This window comes from Vicia villosa, linkage group LG2 (genome assembly GCF_029867415.1).
Source record: "Vicia villosa cultivar HV-30 ecotype Madison, WI linkage group LG2, Vvil1.0, whole genome shotgun sequence".
In the NCBI taxonomy this organism is placed as follows: Eukaryota; Viridiplantae; Streptophyta; class Magnoliopsida; order Fabales; family Fabaceae; genus Vicia; species Vicia villosa.
The window spans coordinates 184,677,621-184,693,371 of record NC_081181.1 but is presented as its reverse complement, the minus strand read 5'-3'; the positions used below and the strand labels follow the sequence as shown (position 1 = coordinate 184,693,371).

Genomic DNA, 15,751 nt, shown 5'->3' with positions numbered 1-15,751 from the left:
ATGGTCTAATATTTTAATAAAATTATAAATTTATCCCAAAAAATTTCATAAAATTGCAAATAAGTCCCTAATAAATTTCTAAATTTACAAAATGGTCCCTTAAAATTTTCAAAAATTGCAAATTAGTCCTTATTTTTCATATTTCAAATTTGGCCCAAAAGTTTTAAAATTGATGAAAATGACCAAAAAATTTAACAATGAATCATTTTAATACTTCATCCAAACAAAAGAATTTAAAATTGAATGAATTTCAATTGAATCATTTGAATTGCTTAGAATTTTAAATTTCTTGAAAATTCTTAATTGCCTCATCCAAACACACTCTTAAGGACCTTGGCAACCTTCACTATTTGTTTTTGGGAATTGATGGTCAAAGAGATGTTATTGGCTTGTACTTGAAGCAATCCAAGTACATGGCAAACTTGTTGAGAAAATTCAATATAAAAAGTGTGTCAGCTTGCTCATCACCAATGGTAACTGGAAGGAAATTCACCATTAAGGGGGAACTAATAAATATCAACTTTATTCAGGAAATCCATGGAACCACTACAATATTTGACAAATACTAGGCATGTCATAGCATTCTTTGTCAACAAATTAAGCCAATACATGAGCTTCCCCAACTACTATTCATTGGAAATGCATCAAAAGAATATTTAGGTACCTTGAAGGCACCATAGATTACTCTCTTCACATCAAGCTATCAATTGACCTGGACATTGCTAGGTTCTCAGATGGTGATTAGGCAACTAACATAAATGATTGAAAGTCCATGGTCGGATAATGTATTTTTCTTGGAGAAACTCTAGTGTCTTGGTATTCAAGGAAACAAAAGGCACTTGCTTCCAATCATGTGATTCATGCACAACCCAAGCACATTGATATTGATTTCACTGCATCTAGGATCAAGTTCTACAAAATGAAATTGTAGTGGCCTATGTTCCCTTAGCTGGCCAAATAGTTGATTGTCTAACCAAGGCATTGACTCACAGAAGGTTCAATCACCTGCGGTGACTCACTCACCTGTCAATTTGAAGAGGAGTTAGAGACAATATCGATTTTTTTACTGTACTGCCACAAAAATGAAACAAATATACCATAATGCCACAAAGTGAAAATAAATGACCCATATGCCACACTTGTAGTTCAGGTCCGGCCACCCCTTGGACGGACGGATGAAGGATTTTTTTTCGTAGTTTGGGTCCGGCCAGGGGTGGGCCGGACGCTAACTGGATCCTTTTTTTTTATTTTTTTTTTGTTTTAATTGATTTAAATGATTATTAAAAGCTATAATTGATTTTTTATTTTAATTAAAGATTAAAAAACAATAAAATTAAATAAAAAACATTAAAATATAAATTAAAAAATTTATTTGCCAATATTTATAAAAAACATTAAAATATATAATAAATAACATTAAATATGAATAAAAAAAATATTATTTCCAATATTTATTTTATTCAATACATAAACACGTACAAGGAAAAAAGGTCTATTTTTTTTTGGGCTTTGGTTGGACCATATGGCCCCCAGTGAGACATTTTTTGGGTATCTTTGCTCTCTTACCCTTACCTAACGGTTGCTCAATGTTTGGTGGAGGTTGCCTTTGTGGAGAATCGTCGCTTGAAAGATCATCGTTTTGATGCGACGGACCATCATTCATAAACCTCGCCAGTTCTTGTGGAGTTATTGTCGGTAAATTTTCGAGTACTTGATCATCAGTGATGTCAATGAATGGTTGAGTAGAAGCTACAAAGGTTTGTGGCACATTTGATGACATGTCTGGATAGTAGACATTTGTGGTGTCAAAGGTATGTTGTGGTTGGGAGAGTGAAAGCGGTTGAGATTGGGAGTATGATTGGTCGAAGTCGGGTTGAGGGATTGGGGTGTTATGTAGCGGTGGTCGAAGTGTTGATTGTTGATATTGTTCTTGGTGATAGTAGTAGTTTGTTTGGGGGGTTGAGGTGTAAGGGGTTGGAATTTGAGATGGGGTGGCAAAAAATGTGTGTTGTTGTGTGGTTTGAGTGTGTTGGTATGTTTGTGGAAAGGAAGAAGTTTGTTGTTGGAATTGTGTTTGTTGGAATTGTGGTGTTGTTTGGAATTGTGGTGTTTGTTGGAATTGCGGTGTTTGTTGGAATTGTGGTGTTGTTTGGAATTGTGGTGTTTGTTGGAATTGTGGTGTTGTTTGGAATTGTGTGGTTGGTTGGAATGATTGTGGGATTTGTTGATGAAAGGTTGTTTGTGGGGTTGATGTAGAGGAGGTGTAATAACGAGGGTCTGCCAAATACGTTTCTTTCGACAAATATAACAATGGAATATTTCTTAACCATTGCATATATTCATCGGTGTGGCGTAAAGTAGTACTCAACTCACCTGTCATTATTAAGTTTCTTCTACCTTTCCACTCATTGTTCTCGTGAATGTTCACATCTCGATAATTACAATCCTTTACATCATTCTTCGTTACCAAGTGATGATCTCCAAGACACCTCGGGGGTTGAGGGATGTTTTGCGTAAAACCAAATTGAAGCCTAAACCTGTCGGCGTGATGCATTTCCACAATATGAAAACAGATAATATATGTAGTTGCACTCCACGCTTTAGCTTCTCGTTGAGTGCGACGAGGATATTCTTCGTAAGGCCTCCACAAAAACTGTAAGACATAAATAAATATAAGAGTCGTATTCAAGTAAATGAAAGATTTAGTATATGGCTTGGAAAATAACTTACATCTCCTTGGACCATGTGATCCAAAATGAAATGATATCCATCAAGAAAAGCATTTGGAGATGAGTAATACTCCATACCTCGTTGTGCAAATCTTGCATATTTAAAAAGTTCAATTAGGACTATGCGTTAATTTAGTGGAAAAATAAATATAGAGTAAAGAATTTACCTAGTGGCGTATGGATAGGATGGAGCAATTTCACTCCTTGGAGCAAGTTGTGGAATGCGATAGTAAGTCCACACAGCGAGAATGAGTGAGCAGCCTGCAACACTCATGCATCCTACACGACATGCTTTGCACATCTCCCTGTAAAGGTAAGCTAAACACGCAGACCCCCAACTATATTTTCCAAATTCATCAAGATCTTTGACAAATTTGAACCAAGAAGAATGCAATACACTATGAGATTTATCAGGAAATAAAACAGCAATCATACTTAAGATATATAATTTTGCATGCAGTATATTTTCCTCCTCGGTTTGTTGAGAATGGTTTTCTAATTCATTCAACTCGTCGTGTATCCATGTCAATTTTACCGAACCCTTCACCCTATCACTAAAAGGTTGTATGCCTAAAGCATCGATACAAGCATAATCGGGACCTTCGGTATCACCTACTACAGCTCTCCCATCTACGCGGAGGCCAAACAACATATTTATATCCTCTAATGTGATTGTACATTCACCGGTCGGCAAATGAAACGTGTGTGTCTCAGGCCTCCACCTCTCAAGCATTGCAATTACAAGTTTAGAATCAACACTTCTAAAGTTGATTTTGGAGACGATCCCAAACCCGGCTCTTTGTAAGTAAGGCTTGATAGCCTCACTTGGCTCCCTATCAAACATATGATTATGTAGTCTAAACCTTTTAGACTCATCCTATACAAAAAATATATAATTTGGTTAGTATACAAAAACAATAAACTGTGAAAAATACGTATAAGAATACTAGTAACAAATTTAAAATACGTACGAATGCAGCCACGTTCTCTCTTGTTCCTCGATGATTATCTCCCAAAGCAAGCAAACCAGACATGTTGTGTGATTGTGGGCGCACTCGAAAATTGAGCCTAGTTGTCGTCCGTCCCACCCTTGGACGCACTCCAACTATCCTTGTTTGGGTTCGGCCAACCCCTGGGCGGACTCCCTTGTGGTTCGGCCAACCCCTGGTTGGACTGAAACGTGATTCGTCCTTTGCCTGGACGGATTCCCTACGTGTCCATTTTTGGTTGGCACAGTATTAATACCACTTTGACTGATAAATGTAAAGCAACACACATTCAAACACATAGAAAATTTATTTGTTCAGAGAACAAATATAGATTCATTTCAATGGCTCAGAGAAACATTATTTGTTCAGTGCATTACAATGGTGTTATCAGTAACGATGTAACCAACGGTTTTTCGTTTAGTAATACCGAAACAAAACGTTTCAAAGTGCATTGTAGAGCCGATTTTATGCATTTGAAGGAACGGATCGAAACAAAATTGCAACTTCCTGTAAGTGAAATTATTTATCGACTTCCGTTGTTTAATGGAGACAGCGGTATCATTTTTTACGTCATGAAACCAATAGAGGACGACGATGGCGTTAAAGTGATGTTCGAATGTCACAATTCGTTTGCACCTCTTGACGATATGGACCTATATGTTCATATTGTTAGTCCTCCCATTAACCAATCGCAAGAGTCGCATTCGCATCAATACGGTTTGAGCCAACCCACTAACGAAGAGCCAACCCAAAACAACGAACCATTTATACCCGACGAACAGGTGGACGAGTACAGTGAGGATGAAATACAAGAAGTGCAATATTAAGATCTTTTTGGTGATGACAATGACCCTGATATTGTTGAGCCGTCGCAGCCTACACTTGCACGACCGATTAGCATGTACGCCCCACCGGATCACATGCGAAATATCTGTTTAGAAGAGGCACCGTCTGAATCAATTTTTGGTTCCCACATAACAAACTATAGTGATGTTGATTTATATGAGGGAATGGAGTTTGAAGACAAGGAGGAGTGCGTTGCTGCTATGCAACATTGGCATATCACCAATAATCTTGATTATTGGGTATACAAATCTGATACGAAGAGATATGTCATCAAATGCAAAAATCCAACTTGCAAATTCAAATGTAGAGCATCAGTTCGCAAGAAGAATTCTAAGTGGATGATAGGTAAGTTGAGTGGACCACATGTCTGCACAACCACTTCAATGTCGCAAGATCATAGACAACTTACATCAGATATTGTCTCTCACTGCATCAGATATTGCAATCCACGCAAGCTCATAATTTCTCATATAACAGGAAAGTATGGTTATAATATATCTTACAGGAAAGCGTGGATTGCAAAGGTAAAGGCCATAGAATCCTTGTATGGAAACTGGGAGACATCTTACAATGACCTTCCACGATGGTTATTGGTAATGAAAACATATCTGCCTGGAATGATAATAGACTTGGAAACTTTACCTGCATTTTCAAACGAAGGAAGTCAGTTGGGTGATAAGATGATATTCCATCGTCTATTTTGGGCTTTTCAACCTTGCATCCATGGTTTTGCCTATTGCAAGCCAATTGTTCAAGTCGACGGAACATGGTTGTATGGAAGGTACAAAGGGACATTGTTGATGGCTGTGGCGCAGGATGGGAATGGTAACATTTTTCCAATTGCTTTCGCTATTGTCGAGGGTGAAACCAAGGATGCTTGGAGTTTTTTCCTTCGTAATCTAAGAATCCATGTGACAGCCCAACCCAATCTATGCCTAATATCAGACAGACATCCATCGATTAAAAGTGCCTATGATGATCCTGCAAATGGATGGCAAAATCCTCCGTCATCACATGTCTATTGCATAAGGCATATCGCGCAAAATTTTATGCGTGCGATTAGAGACAAAGAACTACGTAAAAAACTCGTCAACATGGGTAATAGTCTGGTTGATCTTTATGAAGTAAATTTTTCATAGTAATTTGTCGGTTTCTTGACATGTTTATTATTTGTAACAGGATATGCATTGACGGAGTCAACGTACAATTACTATAGAACCGAAATTCGTCAGACAAATAGAGATGCTATGGAGTGGATTGAAAATATCCCCAGGGAGAAGTGGGCAAGGGCGTTTGATAGAGGGCAACGATGGGGACACATGACGACTAACCTTGCAGAAGCAATGAACTCTGTGCTAAAGGCTACCAGAAATCTTCCAATAGCGTCTTTGTTTTCGGCCACATATTTTCGGGTGGGAGCATTATTTGGTCAACGCGGACATGAATGGACAAAGAGGTTGACATCAGGCCAAACTTTTACAGACAAGTGTATCAAGGGGATGACTGAAGAAGTCAACAAAGCAAGCAGTCATAATGTTTACCAGTTTGACCGGGAGAGGTTCTATTTTATGGTGGCCGAAAGAATAAACCGCAACGATGGTCGTCCAACTGGTACTTACGGTGTTGATCTGCGAAAGCGAACATGTGATTGTGGAAAATTTCAAGCGTTCCATTTGCCTTGCTCACATGTGATTCCAGCATGTGAAAGTATACGCCAAGACTACACCATTCACATACCCGACGTGTTCAAGATACAACATGTTTTTAAAGTCTACCAACAAAGCTTCCAGATCCTCCCACATCAAGACAATTGGCCTCAATATAGAGGGCCTACTCTTTGTCATGACGAAACTATGCGTAGGAAAAAAAGAGGCCGCCCTAACAGTACTCGGATTCGAACCGAAATGGACGACGTGGAAAAGGAAAAGAGAATGTGTGGGATATGCCGTGAAGTAGGCCATATCCGAAGTAAATGTCCAAATGTATCAGGCCCGTCCAATAGGCCTCCTTAATGTTTACTTCAACTAGCTTTATTTAATGTTTACTAAAACTAGCTTTATGAATGTAATATAATGTTTTTTTAATTGAGTTTGCAACCATCAATAACTAAAACAACATTTCACATTGAACATAACTAAAACAACATTTCACATTACTAATACAACATTCAATGACATCGAAATAAAGACCGCCACAAATAAAACAACCACACATGAAACACTTAAAACGACATCACAGGAAACAAATAAAACATATTCTAAGAGATTACAACCATCAACACAATATCGTGTGGTCCTAGCATCATCATAAGGACACCAGCGTCATTTTTCACGGCTCTCCAAGAACGAGTTACTACTCCATTTGGGTCTTTCTCTGTGACCTGCCTTTCAATTTTCCTTATCTTTTCACCCTCAAGAATGTTTCCGTCTAACCATCCGATCAAGTGCCTCTGTAGATGCTCGAAAGTTTGAGTGTTCCATAGTTTGATCTTCAACGGAGGCTTTGTTGCTGAAAAAAATAATGTTGCATCTCTCTTCATAAGTGGAAACGTTGGAAGGGGTTCAGAAGACATCTCCAATAGTAACACTATACCTTCAATTGTAACTGATGTGATTGGAAATGTGGTTGTACAGTCTTATTTATAGGCAAAAAAATAATAATAAAATATATGCCCTCGTCCATCTATTGGCCGAACCCACACATGTTCGTCCATCTATTGGGCGAACCCACAAATGTTCGTCCATCTATTGGCCGAACCAACACATGTTCGTCCAACCCGTGACTTACTCATAATTTTATTATATTTTAATCATTATTTTTAATAAATAAACCATTTTCATGATTAATAAATTTTTAAATTCAATTAAAATAAATATTGGCAAATGTATTTTTTTTAAATATATTTTAATGTTTTTTTGAACCTTTTATTATAAATTAATTTTAATTATATTATAATATTTTTTTATTCATATTTAATGTTATTTATTATATATTTTAATGTTTTTTATAAATATTGGCAAATAAATTTTTTAATTTATATTTTAATGTTTTTTATTTAATTTTATTGTTTTTTAATCTTTAATTAAAATAAAAAATCAATTATAGCTTTTAAATATCATTTAAATCAATTAAAACAAAAAAAAAAATAAAAAAAAAGGATCCAGTTAGCGTCCGGCCCACCCCTGGCCGGACCCAAACTACGAAAAAAAATCCTTCATCCGTCCGTCCAAGGGGTGGCCGGACCTGAACTACAAGTGTGGCATATGGGTCATTTATTTTCACTTTGTGGCATTATGGTATATTTGTTTCATTTTTGTGGCAGTACAGTAAAAAAATCGACAATATCCATTGATTCATGTGATTATATTCCTTAACATATGCTAGAAAACTGTATGCATTTATTGTATTTGATCTATCACTTAATGGTTTTCTATATTTGTTGCTTGTATAATAAGTTAGTTAGCACAATTGTAGGATCAAGATTGCTAGTTAATCATGGATACTTTTTATACTTATAATATGAATGCTGATATAACAATTCTAGTCATATTGTTTTCACCTTTTTGAATTCTCCTTTTAATTAAATTAAAATTTAATTGATAAGCAGTCATAGTGTATAAATATACTTTACATTGTCAATAAATTGTAGCAATTAGATTTTTCTCTTCAAATTAATAAAATAAATACTTATCTTAGAAAATAGCATTGTTTTAACTAAAATTATTTTTTTAATAATTCAACAATTTTTACTAATTGGAGTAAACAACTTTCATTAATATAAAATTATTTAATATTTTATGCAAGCTATAACGTATTAAAGTAAAACAAATAGAAATAATGTATGTCCCGTTAAGTCAGCACGACTGATGGTTTGGAAAGGACTTCAGTTGCAGGGTTAGGGTTTCAAACCCGCAACATTGCACTTGTTCACCTTAAGTGAACTCCAGCCACTATGCTACTTGACCAAAACAAAAATAGTGTCCAATTATTCAAAAAAACACAGATTTAACAATTGAGTTGATAAAATTTTCATAATTATTAAATTGAGTAACAATGACAATAATCTATAAGATAAAAAAAAACACAGATTTATTATAACTATTTGATTGCTGCATGATTCAAGACTAGTTCACCAATTTCGATAGAATAAAGATATAAAGCACCTACAAAGATACATTAATATCAGTTTGGTGTAATGGTGTCAGACACGTGTCAGACATACACGTCTTTATTCATAGGTGTCGGTGTTACAGAGATAAAAAAAATCTTCTCGAGAGAAACAATCTGTATGAAAGTCCAACTTATGCATACTATATAGAATTCAAATATCTAAAGAGTTGAAATCTTGCATTCTGGACAGAAAAACATCATCACAATGCACCATTCTTACATACGCCGGTAATAACAATCTCTTCGACACCAAAATATTTTAAAGTTCACAAAACATACATAAGAGAAAACAAGAATGTTGGCATTCCAATTTCAAAACACAAGCTTCAAAATCCAAAGGCATCTTACATATGAGTACGAAGATTCTTGCATACCAACCACCAATTGATCTTTCCATCTTCATTTTTGTATCTGCAAAGAAAAAACCATGTTATGATAGAAAGATATAAACAAGCATGTTCACAAATTGACAATAGTAATAAAAAAGCTTAAAACTAAGTAATAACAATTTAAGAAAATGAAAGTAATTAAATGCAACCACATGTGTCAGTGCCGTGTTGGATATTAGACACGCATCCAATATGAAGTGTTAGTGTTATATAGCAGGCAAGTGTTGGATATTTGACACGCCTCCGATATGAAGTATCAGTTTTATATAGCAGACAACCCATACATCTACAACCAAAATAAATTAAAATAGCAACTAAATTAAGGGGGGAAAGTACACAATGCAGATGCAAGGCAAAATTTAAAAAGATATATTGAGTTCATATTGGACAAACAACTGTTCAGAATCATGAACAAATTTCTCCTGATTAGGAATACCGAAGATATTGAAAATTGAGGAATCAGCTAACCATAGTTCTAAATTACCGATGTAAGGGTTCTAAATTGACCAATCTTACCCTTCTTCAGATAAGCATGTAACTGCACAAGCCACTATCTTGAGCTTAGAAGATGAATGCAGTTTGGTTGCCGACGGAAAAAAATAATCTCAAGATGTGCTATCACTTTCATATTCTTTCTTAATAATTTCAAACACAATCTCATTCCAAGTATCTACAGGTCCTGGCATGCACCAATGCAAACAATCTTGCGGTGGTGGTCTTCCATCTCGTCCTCGTTTCGTAATCTTATTAGGATCAGTGCTCCTATACGGACCAGGATGACCATCGTGCCGATATTGAAAGGCTTCAGTAATATCCATCAATATCATCCTCGATCCATTTGTCGCCTTTTTTACCACGCGGTTAAAACCTGTAACCTGTTGCTTGTACATCGCAGCATTATACTTATTTTCCACCAATTCACCGGGCACAAGAGGCTTAACTTTCCCGGTGCATGATCCACCGGTGTTCCATCCTCCACCCTCATAATGATCAGGCGAATAGGAGCGTAATATTGTAAGCCCGGTGTAATTGGGATGTGTAACAAGAGCGGTAAGAATTGTTTCAACGGATATACCGAATGCTTCAATGCTGTTGATCTTCATATGCCGAGACTTGTCCGGCCACCATAATTGTCCTCCGACTATCTCATTGTTTGAAATGAATACGGATTGTTTAGTAAACCAATGGCCAGAAGAAAGAACAACCACATCAAATGTTGGGAGAAATTCCATTAACATCTCATCAGGGGATTCCAGATAGAGTTTCTCCACACCAGCTGGAGCAAAGTCAAATGGTTCTGAATTGTGTTTGACAAGCCACGATGACCATATACGAACAATCGTTACAGATGTAGACTCAAAATAATATCGCTGCATGTTGCGAGTACCCTGATTCTTTGGTTCCTCCACCTGAAATTTCATAATTTTGCCGTTAAACATTTAATTTCTATGAAGTATTGACACAGACACCAAATACCAGAAACAACTCTGATTATGATAGGTATGAAAATCCTTCTATTAGTTATGAAAATAAAATTAGTATCGACACGATGAATATAACCTGCCAAAGAATGCACATCATTGACTCCATCTGGTTTCGAGCCACCGAATCTCCAATAAAAGCCAATGTCTTGCCTCTAATTAGCTCCAAAAACTTCTTTGGATCAAATCGCGGGATGTCGCATTCAAAAGGCTTCCATCGCCAGTTCTCATAATCCTTATCAGGCCTACCATTACCCTGGCAATTCTGCGTCTGTGTCAGTACAGGACACGACTTGTTTGTGTATAACGGTCCCGATGGATCATATATCCAATTTCCATGGTAAAGATCACAACCTACTTAACAATGAAAACAACCATTCAAAAAGCTATAAACTCTAACCTTAAGTTAAAATCAAGTCTGGAGGCAAAATCAATTATACTATAAAATGCAAACATGTCAAAATCAATTCTATATCTCTAGAATCAATTTTGTCTCTTTCAAAAGTAGAACCAAACATACTTATGGTAAGTAAAATGACCAATAGAAAACATGTTTACGCAACCATGCAAGAAAATTAGACAACAACAAATGCAATTTGAATTACCGGAAACAGCATAAGATTCATTATTTGGCTTTCATTCATAGAAGTTTCATAAAGGGTTTGCTCAATTCTAAAATTACCTTCCACAACTGAGGAATTGCTACCAACCACAGGAATTCGTGCTTTTGAGGCCAAACCAAAAGTTTCTAAGCCATTCACCTCCTTAGTTACAGGAACAATTTTCGGCGAAGTAGATTCACTAAAGAGTACTTGCGAATTTGAATTATTATCAATTTTCCCTATCTTGCTATTACCACTTGACACAACATTGGAAACTATGGAAGGTTGCAAATCAAAGAGTGTTTTATTCTCTCCTAAACCTAAACTTGCATTCATGCGGACATCAACAGAAGTTGTATTCATTCGAGTTTGCGAACTCTCTACACCATAGAAATGACCATGAACAGATGAACTAATAGGGTATGACAGAAAAAACCATGAAGCAAAAGTTATGAATACTAATGATACTCCAATTGAAACAACAATTGAATAAAGTGGTTTCGAATTCGAAGAACCATTAGGGGATGCAACAACCATCCAACTCATGTCTTTCATTTAACTTCAAATTTCACACTAAACTAAACCCTAAAAGCTTATATAAACCTTCAAAAATATCGAAAACGATTTCTCACTGACGGCGCCAATAATCTGATGAAGATCATACAATGAGTGGTTGAGTTGAACCAAATCAAATCACCATCAATCACCAAATACAAACCTGCTATATCCACCAAAATAGATCAAACAAAACAATCAAAAAGTGAGTGAAAATGACAACAAACTATATGATATGAACATTAAAGCAAAAATAAAGGGTCATAGTCATACTATAACTTTTACTTGCTATATATATCAGAGAAATTCAGAAACCATAAAGAAACAAAATTTAGGTTCAAGATTCAAACCCCACAAGAAAAAAACACATTTTTGAAACAAAATTGAAAAGCCCAGAAAGGGAAAGTACTAAAAAACAATTGGGGTCAACTAATGAAACCGTATAATAAGAAATAAACAAAAGTAGAAAAAACAATGTGAGAAGCACTGACTATAATTTGAAGAAGCTGAATGTGGATGCAGAGTTGAAGAAGTAATTAATGGAGTAAGTCACTGACACGTTCTTTTATGATACATTCTTTTTTTCATCTGAGAGAGAAAGAGAGAGATTCATTCACACTTCATTGACTATCAAGATTTTTTGTGGGGAAAAATGTAGGGCAAAACTCAGACATATTAAATGTTGTAATGAAAAATTGCATATTGGAAGATAAATTTTATGAATGACTATAAATGGAATATGAATATTTAATGCTCATTGATTGCTTTTCATCTTTATGAAATATATTTCACAAGGCAAAATTAAGAAAAACATAAAATTATTTAAATAAAATAAAAATAAATTCTAAAGGTAAGAAAAATACAATAAATAGAACTTTGAATTTGGTGGAAGTACAATTTCTTTTTTATATATTTTCGAGCACAAAGAATATTGTAATGAAATAGTAAAGAAAATGGGGATAGAGATTTCATTGTCTTACTTCATGTAAGAGTTTTCTTGCCTTAAACCTTTAAAGACTAGGTTGTCTCGCACTAGCGGATTTTGGAAGGATTACAAAGTGTTTTGCTTACAACTATTCTTACAATGATTACCTTAATTCAACTCGATTACAAGTGATTAGTTTTTCTAAGAAAAAATAATGAATAAAACACTTGTTCCTAAGTGTTTGTTATTTGTTAATATGACAATGTTTTGCAAAGTTTATAAATTCATAATGACACAACAATCATACAACTCGGTAATAAAATGTATGTGTGTGTGTGAATTAGCGTTAGATATGTCATTTATGTAGAACTGAAGATTAAAAAATGTTGTGCTTATCGTCCTTGCCGATCATTTGGTTGTTGGAAAAGGAGTCGTTGAAGTTGTACTATTTGTATAAAATCCTTATTTGTTCATTTCTTGTACTTATCTTTATCCTTTTATTTTTTGTATTGGAACAATTGTCATGATGTGACTGTTGAGAACATTCATATTAGTTATTCATTAAAGCATAAATAGTCGCTAGTGTTAAGTGTAAATGATCAAGGGTACATATGATTATTTTTGTCTTGAGATATAGATGATCATATTAGCATTTGAGTAGATGGTCAACTTTATTAACTTGAACATAGATGATCATTCTGTTGGGAGAAGATGATCATTTATTCTGACTAAGTGCAAATTATCATTTTAGTTAATTTTATTGAATGTTGACGTAGTAAAGAAGGTTGGTTATGTACTAAAGGAGGAAATTAAGTTGTTAGTGTACCTTATGACTTTTTAATGGATTTTGATCATTTTGTTGATCATATTAACACTGTTAAAGTAATGTAATTTTACTATCCATGTACTGAATATAGTAATGTATGATTGTTATTTTAGAGTACTAATTTTGATTATCACATGTAGTGTTGTAATTTTGGGCCCCTGGTGTATGGTTGTCTTATTTGAAATATTGTATGTGGTTTGAATTAATTAAATGTTTTTATAACCAATCATAGAATTTTGAGCAGTTTGGTCAACATTATCCTCATCTGTTAACATGTCTAAAGAAATGTATGTATAAGGAACCATATTAGACTGGACAAGGTTGTGCGTCGAAACCAAATGTTAAATGTGGACCTATTAATTGTGTACTAAAATTGAAAATGTAAATTTAATGAAATGGTTTTATTTTAAAATATTATAGTTCACTTAGTTTTCATTCAATATAATAAATGGCATGGAAAGTTTTCTCATATTGTTGGCCTTAAATTGCTCCAATCCTATAATCACTTGCATCACTCATAAGCTCAAAGGGAATTTAGCATATATTGACGTTTCTTTTAAAGCTTTACAAAATGGAATACTGACTAGGAGCTTCGTAAACATTTACATGAAATTTTTAACCCACCACACTTCCATCTATTTCTAAGGCTTCTTCTTAAGAATTTGGTAATGAGGCTTAACATGGCATGGGAGTTTTAGAATTGGTTCATTCAGAATTTGCTTCTCTGTCAAGTGTATCCTCCCTAATAGGTTCTTCACTAACTCTATCACTTTCCCCCCCCCCCTCTAATTCACTTTCTTTTTCAACCACTCCTTCCACTATTGCACCCCTTTATTTTTCCATTTCATCCTCATTTTTCCTTTGCTCCTTATCTTCACTCACCTTTTTTATCTCCTCATTCATGTTACAAATTGGAGGTACAACCCTGTTTCTCAACTCTATAGCCTCATAACTCTCATTTTTAGGATTGTCTAAGGTATTCCCATTAAACCCCCCACCTATTTGTGGTTCCAATTGTCTTAATAATTTCCCAATTAGCATTTATAGGTTTCTGATGGATGTTTCATGGTTCTTGCTTATAGTTTCTAATTCTTGTTGATTGACTTGAAATTGCTTCGAGTCATCTTCATAAACTGAGCCATAGTTTCTACTAACAGAGAAGGATTGTTGGGTTGTTGCATTGGAGAGACTTGAGGAAATCCTTGGACTGGGTTCAAACTTTTGTTGTTGCTCCATTTGAAAATAGGGAGATCATTTCAACATGTATTATAAGTGTTCGAATAAGGGTTACCTCCTGAAAAGTTGTTTGCATATTGTGCTTCTTCTACGACTCCTTCTGATACACAATGGGCATTAGCATGCCCCAATTCACACTGCAATGCTTGAACTTCCAATTGTAGCTCCAACTAACTATTTAGTAAGAACCTCAAATTGAGTAAGCAATGTTATTTTGGTATCCAACTCTAGCACACCCTTCTTATTTTCTTCTTTTTTCACACCCCTTTCACTTTAGGAATGGTATTAATTCTGGCACATTCTCTCAATCACCTCTCTCACTTTGTCTTCATTATTTATTCTCATTATACCTACAATTGAGGCATCAAGTAGCATTCATATCTGAAATTTTAGACCTCTTGTGAAATGTTGCATTTGCTCTATTTTATTCACGTTGTAATTTGGGCACCTTTTGAGTAAAAGCTTGAATCTTTCTCACAAATCATAAAGTAATTCTGAATCACCTTGTTCAAAATTTAAAATTTCAGCCTTCTTTCAACAAACTAAGCATTTGTGAAAAATATCTCTAAGATTTTGTCTTCCAACTCAGTCCATGTTCGAATGGTTCCACTAGACAAACATTGAAGTCATTATCATTTAAAATAAATGAAGAGTAAAAAATTGAAATTTCACTAATTTTTATTTATTTTTTCATTATCTTTTAAAATAACACTAATCTCAACTTCTAATAAAATCATTTGTTAGGGAAGAAAATTTGACCTATGCCTAGTAGGCATTTGCGAAAATTCTCACAATAGATAGGACTAAAAACCTGCAAAAATATAACTAACATATAAAAATGTAGAGGGTGGTAATATGGGTCCGTTCCGTTGTGCATATTGGTTTTGCCCGCATTTTTTTGCGGGACGGATCAACGTTTTATGTCCATACTCTCTAACATGTTCATCCCGCGCTCGCTTTAAATTATTTGCGGACGCGAGCACTAACATGAAAATTTTCAATT

The 15,751-nt window shown here is 34.9% G+C and overlaps 2 protein-coding genes across 4 annotated transcripts; one reads left to right on the top strand and one right to left on the bottom strand.

Moving 5' to 3' along the window:
• Positions 1–4,617: 4,617 nt before the first annotated feature.
• Positions 4,618–6,576, top strand: LOC131650842 (uncharacterized). Its single transcript, XM_058920554.1, has 2 exons — positions 4,618–5,662; positions 5,744–6,576. Exons 1-2 carry the CDS (start codon positions 4,618–4,620, stop codon positions 6,574–6,576), a joined length of 1,878 nt encoding a protein of 625 aa, XP_058776537.1.
• A 2,277-nt stretch (positions 6,577–8,853) lies between these two features.
• On the bottom strand, positions 8,854–12,451 carry LOC131653231 (protein YLS7). Of its 3 annotated transcripts, none has more exons than XM_058923317.1 (5): positions 12,253–12,451; positions 11,287–11,927; positions 10,684–10,958; positions 9,640–10,532; positions 8,854–9,145 (listed from the first exon to the last, which is right to left on the bottom strand). In XM_058923317.1, the coding sequence occupies exons 2-4, from the start codon at positions 11,759–11,761 to the stop codon at positions 9,729–9,731; spliced, it is 1,554 nt and encodes a 517-aa protein (XP_058779300.1). In that variant the 5' UTR covers positions 11,762–11,927; positions 12,253–12,451; the 3' UTR covers positions 8,854–9,145; positions 9,640–9,728. The 3 variants fall into 3 exon arrangements, with proteins under 3 accessions (XP_058779300.1, XP_058779302.1, XP_058779301.1); XM_058923319.1 differs by having other exon boundaries at positions 11,287–11,924; XM_058923318.1 differs by lacking the exon at positions 12,253–12,451 and having other exon boundaries at positions 11,287–12,185.
• Between the last annotated feature and the right edge of the window lie 3,300 nt (positions 12,452–15,751).

What these genes read in the sequence shown, in the direction of transcription:
- LOC131650842 (XM_058920554.1), top strand. Translation starts at nt 4,618, where the DNA reads ATGTACGCCCCACCGGATCACATGCGAAATATCTGTTTAGAAGAGGCA. An exon ending in TAAAAAACTCGTCAACATGG is followed by an intron (nt 5,663 to 5,743) that starts GTAATAGTCTGG and finishes TATTTGTAACAG; the next exon opens with GATATGCATTGACGGAGTCA.
- LOC131653231 (XM_058923317.1), bottom strand. Translation starts at nt 11,761, where the DNA reads ATGAAAGACATGAGTTGGATGGTTGTTGCATCCCCTAATGGTTCTTCG. An exon ending in CAATTCCTCAGTTGTGGAAG is followed by an intron (nt 10,959 to 11,286) that starts GTAATTTTAGAA and finishes ATTGTTAAGTAG; the next exon opens with GTTGTGATCTTTACCATGGA. An exon ending in TGATGTGCATTCTTTGGCAG is followed by an intron (nt 10,533 to 10,683) that starts GTTATATTCATC and finishes ATGAAATTTCAG; the next exon opens with GTGGAGGAACCAAAGAATCA.